The sequence below is a fragment of the Mustelus asterias genome, chromosome 13 (assembly GCF_964213995.1).
Source record: "Mustelus asterias chromosome 13, sMusAst1.hap1.1, whole genome shotgun sequence".
In the NCBI taxonomy this organism is placed as follows: Eukaryota; Metazoa; Chordata; class Chondrichthyes; order Carcharhiniformes; family Triakidae; genus Mustelus; species Mustelus asterias.
In genome coordinates, this window is record NC_135813.1 from 93,622,686 (window position 1) to 93,637,230 (window position 14,545).

Sequence of the window (14,545 nt, forward strand, 5' to 3'; positions counted from 1 at the left end):
CCATACCAGGCAACATCCTGATAAATCTTTTCTGTACCGTCTCCAAAGCCTAATGAGAATCTAATGGAATTAGATAAGAACAAATGAAATAAGAACATAATGGAAACCAAGTCTTATTTAACTTGTACAAATTTCACTTTCTCACTCACACCCACAATCAGTCTCATTACCTGTACTTTGTCTGCGATGAGGTGGTCGAGCCAGCTGGTATCAATCGTGTTATTCTGGAAACACTCTGTTTCCAGCAGTTTGATCAAGTACTCAACAGTTGTCCTAAAGTCACCTCGGATTGAGAGTTCCTTCAGTGCTAGAACCATATTCCTAAAAGAGACACGACAGTCAAAACCCAATAAAATCACAGCATTCTGTCAACTTCTTTGAAAATTCTTCTGAATTCCCAAGTCAGTGGTCGGTTCTGGTTGTGTATTGCTTTAGGTCACTATTTTCCTTGTCCCACAAATATTCTCTCATTAGATTTTCATGTTATTGATGAGATTAGGGTTCTAATAAAAGGGATGTAGTGAATGGGAACACTATCCTTTCATTCTTTGGGAAATCCAGCCTCCATTAATGGGGTGAAGTTCCTTTAGCTGCCAATTATAGGATCTTACATCAAAGCCTTGGAATTGTCTGAATCCAGAGAACTTTCACAAAACCAATTTCCATTTGTCTCTTTAATCCTATTCATTATTATTATTTTCTTTCCTTATCTCCAGCTGTGCATTGGTGAAGCTCCACTGTATGACCATAGCTACTTTCAATGCCTCCACTTCATAGGAACAGGAGTAGGCCATTCAGCCCATCAAACCTGCTCCACCAATTAATATGATCATGGCTGATCGGACACTTAATGTCTTTTACTACCACTACCCCATAGTCCTTTACGCTGTTAATCAGAAATCTATCAACCTTTTAACACACAATGACTGAGCTCCCACAGCCCTCTGGATTAGAAAATTCCAAAGATTCACAACCCATTGTTCAAAGAAATCTCGGTTCTAAATGGCATCTTTCTTATTTAGAAATTGTAGCCCCTGGTTCTAGACTCTCCAATCAGGGGAAACATCTTGACTTCATCTACCCTGTCTATTCCTTTGAAGTATTTGGTAGGTTTCAATGGGATCACCTCTCATTCTTCGAAACTGTAGAGAATACAGGCCAAGTTTGCTCAATCTCTCTTCATAAGACAGTCGCACCATCTCGGGTGAACCTTTGTTGCACTCCCTCACTATCAATAAAATCCTTTCTGAGGTAAGGGGACCAAAACTGCACACAGTACTCCAAGTGTGGTCTGATACAATTGAAGCAAGACCTTACTCAAATCCTCTTGCAATAAAGGCTAACATTCCATTAGCCTTCCTCATGGCTTGCTGCATTTGCATGTTAGCCTAAATGCAGTACACAGGGATTCCAACTCAAACTGTGTTCTTTGTTAACACATTGTTGCTGACAGTCTTATGATTTTCTGTAGCCTTCGGATTGTTCGAAATGTTTCACAGAATTCTGTACCTATCATGTTGTGCAGGATGCATGATCCCAACCTCACTGCAATAACATTGACTTAATCTCATCACTATCCAAATGCTTTGGGGTTGGGGGGGGGGGGTGGTTTCGGGGTGGAATCAGAGGCCTGAAGGGGAAGGTCATTGGGAGCCTGGGGTATACCGAGGGCGTAGAAGCTTCTCAAGCAGACACCTGGATCGAGGCAGTAAAACCATCTAGCTGCTGAATCCAACCTTGCCCCGGTGAAGTTGCTGGATTACTGATGCTTGGGAAACCCAGCCAATCAAGTTGAAACACTAAATGCCGAGCCTGTCGTAAAAACATATCTGGTTCACTGATATCCCTTAGGGAAGGAAATCTGCTGTCCTTACCCAGTCTGGTCTACATGTAACTCCAGACCCACAGCAATGCAGTTGACTCTTTTAAAAAAAGTCCCCTCTGCGGTGGCACAGTGGTTAGCACTGCTGCCTCACAGCGCCAGGGACCCGGATTCAATTCCAGCCTTGGGTCACTGTCGGTGTGGAGTTTGCACGTTCTCCCCATGTCTGCAAGGGTTTCCTCCGGGTGCTCCAGTTTCCTCCCACAGTCTAAAGATGTGAAAGTTAGGTTGATTGGCCATGTTAGATTGACCCTAGTGTCGGAGGATTAGCAGTGTAAATATGTGGGGTTATGGGAATAGGGACTGGGTGGGATTGTGGTCGGTGTAGATCCAATGGGCCGACTGGCCTCCTTCTGCACTGTAGGGATTCTATGATTCTATGAAATGGCCTAGCAAGCCACTCAGTTCAAGGGAAATTAGTGATGGGTAATAAATACTGGCCCAGTCAGAGACACCCAAGCCCATGAAAGAATAAAAAATGATGATTATTTGTTGAAATTAAGTCCGCACCTTCCTGTCCCATGGATAATGAAAACAGGGTGAATAACTGAATCTCCAAATGCTCATGGTACACCAATAACAAATGTAGAAAATAACCACAAACAGCAAGGTGCATTTAGTTTTTCTTACACACCGAGATATCAGATATAAGGCGGCTGGTTTTAGTGGACTGTGTAATATGGCACTCCCGTAGATAACTGAGAAAGCAGATTTCACTATAACAGACAACTAACATGTGCTTCGGTGTCGAATATAAAATTTATTCCCAGTCTTGGTTTTTTCACTAATAATTGCAGCATTTGGAAATTATTTCAATCAGTCGTGGGAATAACCTGTGGATTTCAACAACAATTCACACACTGTCCTTACAAGAAACATGGGCGGCACGGTGGCACAGTGGTTAGCCCTGCTACCTCACAGTGCCAGGAACCCGGGTTCGATTCCCGGCTTGGTTCACTGAATGTGTGGGGTTTGCACATTCTCCCCATGTCTGCGTGGGTTTCCTCCAGGTGCACTGGTTTCCCCCCACAGTCCGAAAGACCTGCTGGTTAGGTGCATTGGCCATGCTAAATTCTCCCTCCAAACAGGCGCCAGTATGTGGCGACTAGAGGATTTTCACAGTAACGTCATTGCAGTGTTAATGTAAGCCGACTTGTGACTAATAAATAAACTTTAAAAAAACATATCCTTGTGCATGCTTTCAATGTGGCTAGAGTAACAAACAGGAAGATGCTAATTGGTACTAACGAGATAGCCTCCTCACGGTTTTCTCCCCAGGAGAAGCAGTGGCCAAACTGGGAATCAGCAAACTCATGCAAGCCGCCAGCAGCTGCAACACTGAAGTATCCCCAGACATTTTTGTTACTGCGGAAGTTCAATTCCTGGACTGTTCCGGAACTGGGCTTAAATCCCTGGGTGAGAGAACAGAGGAAAATAAATTAGGACAATGTTCCGAAGCACACCTTCAAGTTAAGCTAAGCCATTGGAGCAAGATGGTACAAGCTGAACAGTGCATGGGCAATTTGGAATTGAAGTCAAGGAGAATTTCTTTATGCTCAATAATCAAAGCTCGGAACGCTCTTCCAGGTATGGTAGTGCAAATGAAACCCAAAAATTAACTTAAGATACTGTTAGATAACACAATGGGCCCGCTTTTAACAAAGATTTGCGCCCGTTTTCAGGCGCGAAATCGTGGTAAAGTCGGGTGTGAGGCCTTTATCGCGATCTGCACCCACGTCTGCGCAGATCGCCACTTTACTGAGACCCGCGAATGGCGGGGATCCGTTCCACGCCCAAATCAGGCGCAACAACGATTTAAATGCATTTGCATGCATTTAAATTGAATTAATGAACTGCCCGCCCAACTCTTTCACCATTTCTCCCTTTACCACCGCGTTTACCAATCCGGAACCGCACTTTTAGGGGCCTGCTGAATAAAAGTCTGAGTCGGGTGCTCCAGCCTCTGAAGAGCGCGTTCACAGTGTTTCCAACAGCTCTCTGACTCAGATCAGTGGTGGGGGTGGAGGTGGATCAGATCATTCTCTGGTTGGAGGGGGGAGGAGGGGAGTGAGGTCAGATCGTTGTCTGGTTGGGGGGGGGGGAGGAGGAGGAGGCGGGTCAGATGTATCTCTGGCGGAGGGGGGAGGGCTGATCGTTGTTTGGTGGTGGGGGGGGAGGGCTGATCATTGCCTGGTGGTGGGGGGGGGGGAGGAGACGGGTCAGATGTTCTTCTGGAGGGGAGGGGTAGTGAAGCCTGAATATTCTCTGGGGGGGGGGCGGGGGAGTGAGGCAAGTTCGTTGTCGGTGGGGGGGGGGGGGGGGGGAGTGAGGCCAGATCGTTGTCAAGGGGGGGAGGAGAGAGGTAGGTAAGATGCATCTCGGGGCGGGGGGAGGGCAGATGTATCTCTGGTGGGGGGGCAGATGTATCTCTGGTGGGGGGGCAGGGGGGTCCGCTGCCACTCTGCGGGTGATCGGTGGGGAGGGAGGGGGGCAGGGGTGGCAATCGGTCTGGGTGGATAAGGGGGGCAGTGATGTGTGTGGGTAGTGGGGGGGTGGATAAGGGGGGGCAGTGATGTGTGTGTGCGTCCCTTATCCACCCCTCCCACTACCCACACAAATCACTGCCCCCTTTATCCACCCCCCCACTACCCACACACATCACTGCCCCCCTTATCCACCCCCCACTACCCACATACATCACTGCCCTCCTTATCCACTCCCCCACTACCCACATACATCACTGCCCCCCTTATCCATCCCCCCACTACCCAGACCAATCGCCACCCCTGCCCCCTCCCCCCTACCGATCGCCCGCAGAGTGGCAGTGGACCCCCCTGCCCCCCCACCAGAGATCCATCTGCCCCCCCACCAGAGATCCATCTGCCCCCCCCCCCCGAGATACATCTTACCCGCCTCCCTCCTCACCCCCCCCCCGAGATACACCCTTGCTCCTGCTTTTCGCTCCCGGGCTGCTTTCTCCGCTCTCTGCGGCTCGGGAGCGATCTGACACGGGCGCGCTTTTTCAAATTTTTTTCTAACTGCGCATGCGCAGTTCAGAGCTCCGGTCATTCCGGCCGCGTTAAGCCCCACCCACAGGGCGAACGGGACTGGAGATGGCTGAGAGCGTATGGGGGCGCCTGAAAGCAGATTTCTAAGTCGGATCTGTACTATGCCCAGATTCGGCACTTAGAATGAAAATGGTAAAATCGGGCCCAATGTGTGAGGAATTAGGTGAAGTGCAAGGGTTTTTAAAAATTCTCGATGGATACACCAACGTGGGCCAAATGGCCTTTTCATCTATATTCATATTGTACCTTCTTGTTCATTTTCTCTTTCCTTTTACCATCAAGTCTAAGAATGTGTTAAATGTCCACCAGCTACAAGGCACAAGTCAGGAGTGTGATGGAATACTCCCCACTTGAATGGATGGGTGCAGCTCCAAAAACACTCAAGAAACCCAACACCATCCAGGACAAAGCAGCCCACTTGATTGGCACCACATCCACAAACATCCACTCCCTCCACCACCGACGCTCAGTAGCAGCAAAGATGCATTGCAGAAATTCACCAAAGATCCTTAGACAGCACCTTCCAAACTCACGACCACTTCCATCCAGAAGGACAAGGACAGCAGATACATGGGAACACCACCACTTGCAAGTTCCCCTCCAAGCCATCCTGATTTGGAAATATATTGCCGCTCCTTCACAGTGGCTGGGTCAAAATCCTCGAATTCTCTCCCTAACGGCATTGTGGGTCAACCCGTGGACTGCAGCGATTCAAGAAGGCAGCTCACCACCACCTTCTCAAGGGCAACTAGGGATGGACAATAAATACTAGCCAGCCAGTGACACCCATGTCCCGCGAATGAATAAAAAAGACAGAAATGTAAAGGGCTCAGAAAGAAAAATACAGATAACTTGGAGGAAATAAAACAACTTAATTACGTTTATGGATAAAGAACTCACACTCCATAGAAATAGAATCATAGAAACCCTACAGCACAGAAAGAGCCCATTCGGCCCATCGAGTCTGCACCGACCACAATCCCACCCAAGCCCTACCCCATATCCTGACATATTTACCCACTAATCCCTCTAACCTATGCATCTCAGGACACTAAGGACAATTTTAGCATAGCCAATCAACCTAACCCACACATCTCTGGACTTATTAAGGCTAGGTCTGAGCTGTACCTCATCAGGGTTTTCACTTGTGATCCTGGCAGCAATAACGTGACCTCTTGGCCTCGGAACATTTGTCAGTTCCTCAAAGTCGATCAGTGAGTCAGCCCATGGACTTTCACCATACAGAACTCTGATATCTTTAATCCGATGCAAGGGGATTCCCATGGCAATCTGTAGAGGCAACAAAAGAAATCTCAGCAATCTGAAACTGCACTAATTACTTCTGCATTGCCAGTGTCTTTTCAAACACGAATATTTAGATGGCAGTAAGTTAGATTTAGGAAAGGATAAAATGGTGAAATTTCACCATCTTTCTAAGGTGCATGTTCAAATTGAGGGTCACTTGCCCGTTGTAAATTGGGCAATCCCAACCCATTTCTTATTAAACCACAATGTAAGTTTGTCCTTCATTCAACAAATAGTTCTAAATTTCAGTCAGACAGATCACGGGGATCTAAGTAATTGGGAAACAGCCAAGTTTCAGTCGGTAGCACTGTTTGAGGTTGAACCAGATTATTCGCGCACTCAGTGTCATTTCTGACCACAAGATGATCTTTCAACCACTTATCTGTGAAATCACTAAGACTGCCTTTTTCCATCTCTGTAAGATTGCCCCAGTGCATCTGCTGCTGCATCCCTCATCTCTTTGCTAATTCCAGACTTGGCTAATGTCAGCGTCCCACATTCTACCCTCTGTAAACTTGAGATCATCCAAAACTCATGTCCTAACTTGCACCAAATCTCATTCACCCATCATCCTTGTGTTTGCTGACCTATAATGGCTTCCAGTTAAGTAACACCTCAATTTTGAAATTCTCATCCTTATTTTCAAATCCATCCATGGTCTTACCCCTCCACCTTTTCCTATTGCTGTAATCCCCTCTAGCTCCACATCACTCCAAGATCATAGAATCCTTTCGGCCACTCGGCCTGTACCGTCAACAATCCCTCCCAGGCCATATCCCCGTAACCATGTGTATTTACCCTGCTAATCCCCCTGGTATTAAGGGGCAATTTACCATGGCCATTCCACCTAACTCACACATCTTTGGAGTGTGGAAAGAACCCAGAGCACCCGGAGGAAACCCTCGTAGACACAGGGAGAATATGCAAACTCCACACAGACAGTTACCTGGATGCCTGGTGCTGTGAGGCAGCAGTGCTAACCACTGTACCTCTGTGCTACTCCAGTCTGCACTCATCTCATTCTGCCCTTTTGAGTTTCCCTGATTTGAATCGCTCCACCATTGTTGGCCATGCCATCAGCTGTCTAGGCCCTAAGCTCTATAATTTCCTCCCTATCTCGTTCTCCTCCTTTAACACTCTCAAAACCTACCACTTTGATTAGGATTTTGGCAATTTGCCCTAACATTTCATGCAGCTTGGTGTCACAATTTGTTTTATAACAACCCTGAGAATGGCCTTTGGAGGTTTTGTTACATTAAAGATACCATAAAAATGCAAGTTTTTGTTGAAGACTTCCTTCTTTTTACAGTAGGAGATTGCTCTTCAGGGTTGAATGAAGGCACACTGGTGAACGAAGAGCAAAATGTGCTTTATTTTTTCATTTGCCTTCACTATATCTGATATGGAGGCATTTTTCACAATGTAGGTACAAAAGTAATTGTGTACAAATGAAAGTGTTGGATTTCCCCATGGAAATATGCACTAGAATTCTCCGACCTCGTCTGCGGCTGGGATTCTGCAGTGCCGCTTCAGTGAATGGAGTTTTAAGCTGAGTGCCAATTCTCCGTTATTGCTGGCATTGGGGCAGGAACAATCGAATTTGGTGAATCCCGCCCTACTTTACAATGTTAGGTTTAAAAAATTTGCGACCATATATTAAAAGTTTGTAAAGCTGTTGCTTTCAGATATTTTAGCAACACTTGAAATAAGTTTAGGCTTAGCAGCAAAACTTTAAAATAATTCAACACAAACTTATACAGAACGAACACATGCGTAGAGTCAAACCCCAGCATAAAACGCCTTCTACATTTTACCTGTAACTGGGCAGCAGGCAAGTTGACATCTGCAACCATCTCAGTGCAGGGATGTTCAACCTGCAGGCGAGGATTGAGTTCCAGGAAATAGAAGCTGCCATCTGGGCTGTAGAGATATTCTACAGTGCCAGCACTAACATAAGCAACCATTTTGGCAATTCGCACAGCACACTGCAAAATAGCAAGATTATATACATTATTATGTATCCAGTCTCTATCAGGATAATTGAATGTCCCCTGTCAGAGTTCTCTTGGGTAACAGCAATCTAAAGACACTCAGTCGAGTCTTTACACTAACAGCGCTGGACACCATGCATCCAATGCAAGGTCTACAATTACTTGTGCACAAGGAGAACTCTCCACAGCCAACACGGGATGACCGGAGCAGTTCTGAGGTTACAGAGAAACAGCTCAACAGTTATAGTCAATTACAGCAAATCAGGAACAAGAGATTTTTCACATCTTTCATTGACATACCTATCCACCAATCATAGCATAGCCTTTTGTCCTTTCTTATCCAATAGAAAACCAATCCTTCATTTGCATAATATGTCCCCATTTCTTGCTATTTGGTAATTGTCATGGTAACTTGTTCTTTGTTTTCATCCTGTTGTCCTAACTTGGAATGCAGTGTTTATGGAACAAGGTTTTAGATATACTCGCTTACACTGAGTACATCAGTGTTGGCCTTACTGAAGGCCGTGTCTGGCTAATAATCATTTTCCATTACTTGCCAGAGTTTGTTTTTGACAATTATGGAACGTTAATTTTCACAATTGTTGTAACCTAACTTTCACACCCCTTATCACTGCAGTACTCCAAAGCTCTTTGTGTCATTTGTTTGTGAATTTCCTCCTCTATCTCAAACCAACTACTTAGTGGCCTAAAGTACATAACAAGCCAAGTAATGGTTCCTTTTTCTAACCAGATAGATTCTGTTTTTGAACCCTCAAGTACATCATCCTTTTCTAGAGCTGTACCTTTGAATCTTGGCTTATAACCATCGAAAAAGTCATGTTCTGTGAGCAATTATAGCTGTCGCTTAGAAATAGGATCAAACTTACATCACTGAGAAATTAAAGTTCTGGTACACACATTTATTCATTCTTTTATGGGATATGGGCATAGCTGGCTGGGCCAGCATTTATTGCCCATCCTCATTTATTATGCATTTTAGAGGGCATTTGAGAGACAACCGCATTGCTGTGGGTCTGGAGCCACATGTAGGCCGGACCAGGTAAGGACGGCAGATTTCCTTCCCTAAAGGACATTAGTGAATCAGTTGGGCCTTTACATCAATCAACAATGGTTTCATGGTCATCAGTGGACTTTTAATTCCAGATTTTTATTAAATTCAAATTTCACCATCTGCTGTGGTAGGATTCAAACCCAGGTCCCCAGAGCATTATCCTGGGTCTCTAGATTGCTAGTCCAGTGATAATTCCACTGTGCCACTGCCTCCTCACCGTAGTGCCATGCAAACTCAGTTCAATCTTGGGTTTACGTTGAGTAAGGCAGAAAGTGGGGCAAGGATTCTTTGGTTAAGCATGGAGAGAGAGGAAAAAAAACATACATCTTTGATTACTACAAGGTAACCCTACTGAAAGAAATCTGTGTGAGGGGAGGATCAAGTTAAATAGACGGCTAAAATTAATCAAATAAGTTCACTAAAGGTCAATCGCCATTTTCTTAAAAAACTACCGCATCTGTTGACTGGAGCATAATACAAAGCAGGTGCCTTCTGAGGAATAAAATAAAAACCTGCCTGATTGGGAGTGAGGTAAGTTTGTAAATGTGTTTTCCTATATTGGTTCCACAGCTTCATTTTTAATGACCTGGAATTTGTGTTAAGAATAACAGTTCACTGTTTTACCTTTTTCTTTCTGCCCTTTTAAAAATCTTTCTATCCTAAGCCCATCTTTTTTTTGCATGGGACATGAAACTGAGACCCATCTGCCTGCTCTGGCGGATGCAAATGGTAGCATCATTCTATTTTGAAGAATACAGGGAGTTATCCTCTGGTCAATATTTATTCTTCAATCAACATCACAGACACATGGTCATTATGGTAATTCTGATGTGAAAGTTTGCTGTGTAAAATTGGCTGCTGCATTTCCTACAATACAACAGTGAGAACACTTCCAAAAATACTCCATCATCTATGAGGCACTTTTGAAGTGTTGCTGGCCATGGAAATTGGGATATAAGTGCAAATCCTTCTCCTTTTCCCTCTTCATTTTGTTTCCTGCACACATGGGCGGCACGGTGGCACAGTGGTTAGTGCTGCTGCCTCACAGCGCCAGGGACCCGAATTCGATTCCCGCTTGGGTCACTGTCTGTGCGGAGTCTGCATGTTCCCCCACAATCTGCATGGTTTTCCTCCAGGTGCTCCGGTTTCCTCCCACAGTACAAAAGACCTGTCGGTTAGGTACATTGGCCATGCTAAATTGCCCCTCAGCGTACCTGAACAGGTGCCAGAGTGTGGCGACTAGGGGATTTTCACAGTAACTTCATTGCAGTGTTAACATAAGCCTACTTACGACTAATAAATAAACTTTATTTTACTTTAACTTGACATCGAATTAACTATTCCAACATCAACTTCTTGGGGTACCATGTTAAGAATTTGTCAGTCAGGTTGGTTATGGAGATACGGGAGAGGACTTTTGGCCCCTGTTTTCAGGGGGGAGGCAGGGGGACAGAAAATCGAAAGGGAGACCCAAATCAGCTTTTATGCCGGTGGAACTTTCCCGCTCAATTGTTCTGGTCCACCTCCAATGGCGTAACAGGGATCCCAACTTTAAAAGTCAAGAACCCATTTATATCTGATTGCATATGCATGTCAGATGTGACCCTGAAGTTGGACAGTCACCCCCCCCACCCCCCGACCCCCACCCCACCGCCCCCCCTCCCCCCTCCCCGTCATACCCCTGGCAAACAGAACCTGTCGGAGGCATCCAGGAAGTACAATCCTCGGAGAGTGGGGTGGGGGGGGGGGGGGGGAGTCATACCGGGGCAGTACCCTGACACTGCCCCCTGGCATTGTAGGGACACTGGTTCCGTGGGCTGGTGCTGGGGGATTTTGTGTCTGTGGGATGTTCGTTTTCTCTATTATTTTTGTAAGGGTGCCTCAATCTTTCAAGAGCCAAAGTTGCTGGTGGAGTGGGTTGCCAGCATGGCTTTGTGAGACCTGCCCCTTACTTTTGTTTTTGACAAAGTGTCTAAACATATGGCGGGAAATGCCACAGGGCAGGCAGCAGGCTACTCTCCATTCTTCCCACCCAAGTTAGCACTTTGCCAAACGGATGGCAAAATTCTGCCCAATAAATGGCATGTGCTGTTCACACACATCCCAGGCCTTCTGTAGGGGGCTGAACTGGATTTTAATCACCACATGGCCAAGTCTCAGAGCAACAAATCAATCAGTTCCATTGCCACGGACCACAAAATCCAGATCAATGTTCAAGTACAAGAGATTATTCGGTGGCACTGTCATATTGACAGTCTTATCCTGCTCTCATCTGTACATTGACCCGTTTGACTCTGTTACAAGGTCTTTAACCCAATGGCAATGATCCCCATTGTTGCAAAACATTTCCCAATGTAAACTAACTGGTGCTTGGGCACAAAGGCCATCTCCCTGCCCCAAAATAATACTCACTTGTTCCATATACTCAAGCACTGACTGAGTTGCTATAGTAGCAGGTGCTTCCTCGATAATCTTCTGGTGCCTGCGTTGAATGGAACAGTCACGCCCAAACAATGAGATAGCATTTCCATATTGGTCTGCCAGGATCTGTACCTCAAGGTGTCGGGCATGCTGGGCCATTTGCATGATGAAAATCGGAGATCCAGGCACCTCAGTCTGAACCTGAAGAAGACAACTATAGATTTATTCCATGACAAGAGTGTTAAAGCAACATTTCACTCAAGGAGACTCAATCTCAGTGCTGTTTATTTCATATTTCATAGAATCCCTACAGTGCAGAAGGCATCCCTTCAGCCCATCGAGACTACACCGACTCTCTGACTAGGGGATTTTCACAGTAACTTCATTGCAATGTTAACATAAGCCTACTTGTGACACTAAATAAATAAACTTATAAATTTATAAAGAGCATTCTATCTCCATAACCCTACACATTTACTCCACTAATTCCTCTAATCTCGGACATTTTAGGACATGAAGGGGCAATTTAGCATGGTCAATCCACTTCACCTGCACATCTTTGGACTGTGGGGGGAAGCCTTAGCACCCGGAGGAAACCCACGCAGACACGGGGTGAACTCTGCACAAACAGTCACCCAAGACCAGAATTGAACCTGGGTCCTTAGCACTGTGAGGCAACAATGTTAACATGGCATGCAAATTACCATGAATACTAATGCAAACTGGTTATTTATGACTCATATATAACACTACTACTACAAGGATTAGATGTGTTGGTGGGACATTTTCTAGGTTCAATCATCCAGGCCAGACCCCAAGCAGTTGCTGCTTCCATGGCAAAGAACTTTAAAAATCTTTGCACCTCGTGAAGAGGATAATAGAGCTTCTGAAAAAGAGAATCAGTCCTGCCATAATTAGTACTACAATGCAACTGATTGCCATCTGACCACACAATGTTCACAGTCGAGGTCAGTGGTTTCCAAATGCGGTTCACAGAGCCTTGGTGGTTAGCACTGCTGCCTCACAGCGTCAAGGACCCAGGTTCAATTCCAGCCTTGGGTAACTGTGTGGAGTTTCCACATTCTCCCCGTGCCTCCCAGTCCAAAGATGTGCGGGTTAGGTGGATAGGCCATGCTAAATAATTGCCCCTTTATGTCGGGGCAATCAGCAAGATAAATACATGGGGCTTTGGGGATAGGGCCTGGGTGGGATTGTTGTTGGTGCAGGCTCGATGGGCCGAACGGCCTCCTTCTGCACTGCAGGGATTCTATGATGTAACATAGAAAAACTTCCAAATGCAATTCAGAAGCATAATCTGTCCAAACTGCTGTTGTCAGTAGGGCAAAGAAAGGTAGGATGCACAAGAAATCAGAGTAAGAGGAACAGAGCTTGCGGGGACCCTGGACAGTATACTGGATTTCAATACAAGAATGAGAATTTAACAGTTTAAGCAGTGCCAGATTGGGAGCTATCGTAGTTGATTAAGAAGAGTGATGGGCGGGTAGACAAAATGCAAGATAAGACACAGGCAACGGAATTTTGGATGAGCTGAGGTTTGTGGAGGTAATCGAATGGGAAGAATTGGAATACCTGAACATATTCTCTTCCACCTTCTTCTGTTGGGAAAAAGATACAAAAGTCTGAGATCACGCACCAACCAACTCAAGAACAGCTTCTTCTCTGCTGCCATCAGACTTTTGCATGGATCTACCATATATATGCTGATCTTTCTCTACGCCCTAGCTATGCCTGTAACTCTACATTCTGCACTCTCTCCTTTCCTTCTCCTCTATGTACTCTCTGAGTGGTATGTTTTTTTCATAGCAAATTACCATGAATACTAATGCAAACTGGTTATTTATGACTCTGAGTCTGTATAGCACGCGAGAAACAATACTTTTCACTGTATCCCAATGCATGTGGCAAAAATAAATCAAATCAAAAATAGTGACTTCTGGTGGTGACAAAGGCAATGAGAACTTCAACAAAAATAAGCAAAGACATTACAGATATCGATCTTAGTGTTGGAGAGGATGTTGTATCAGAAGTTCAGCTTAGGATCAGAAAGAGTGCTGAGGTTACACAAGAAGAATGCTTGATTTGGAGGAGATTTTTAGGCACTCTAAGAATTACATCCTTACACGGATCACCACTTCCAATAGGGGTCCATGAAGGGATATTTTGAAAATTAAAGCATGGACAAAACTTGGGATAGAGGTCCTTTGGTGTTTTTCAAAGTTTTCTGGAAAGGATGGTAATATCCTATGTGCTCTGGGGAGGTGCTAATAAACCTTCGCTAAAATTTGAAAATTAAAGAAAAAATCACATTAAAAGTAGAAATCATTGAAAGGATTTTATGATAAAAGATTTTTGATAAGCCTACTTCCTGCATTTCCAAACAACTGCACTGAAATGGAACAAAATCTTCCAAGTGGATTATGAAAACATCAGTGGTTTGGATTGTGGTAATACCAATTTTTTTTATTCATTTGTGGGACATGGGCGTTGCTGGCTGGCCAGCATTTATTGCCCATCCATAGTTGCCCAAGGGCAGTTGAGAGTCACCTATATTGCTATGGTTCTGGAGTCATATGTAGGCCAGGCAAATTTCCTTCCCTAAAGGTCATTAGTGAACCAGATGGGCTTTTCCGATAATTGACAATGGTTTCATGGTAGATTCTTAATTCCAGATTTTTTAAATTGAATTCAAATTTCACCATCTGCCGTGGCGGGATTCAAACCAAGGTCCCCAAAACATTTGCTGAGTTTCTGGATTAATAGTCTAATGATAATACCACTAGGCCAT

The 14,545-nt window shown here is 45.0% G+C and overlaps 1 protein-coding gene across 5 annotated transcripts in view; it reads right to left on the bottom strand.

Moving 5' to 3' along the window:
* The window catches only part of acacb (acetyl-CoA carboxylase beta), a 137,958-nt gene that overhangs the window by 84,035 nt on the left and 39,378 nt on the right, over positions 1-14,545 (bottom strand). For all 5 annotated transcript variants that reach the window (XR_013499395.1, XM_078227283.1, XM_078227284.1 and 2 more), the window contains 5 exons: positions 11,731-11,940; positions 8,070-8,240; positions 6,079-6,240; positions 3,131-3,294; positions 171-321 (listed from right to left, as the gene is read on the bottom strand). Coding sequence is in view for 4 of the 5 variants with exons in the window: in XM_078227283.1 (XP_078083409.1) it covers positions 171-321; positions 3,131-3,294; positions 6,079-6,240; positions 8,070-8,240; positions 11,731-11,940 (858 nt within the window). In the remaining variant the exon portion in view is untranslated. The remainder of the gene's footprint in view (positions 1-170; positions 322-3,130; positions 3,295-6,078; positions 6,241-8,069; positions 8,241-11,730; positions 11,941-14,545) is intronic.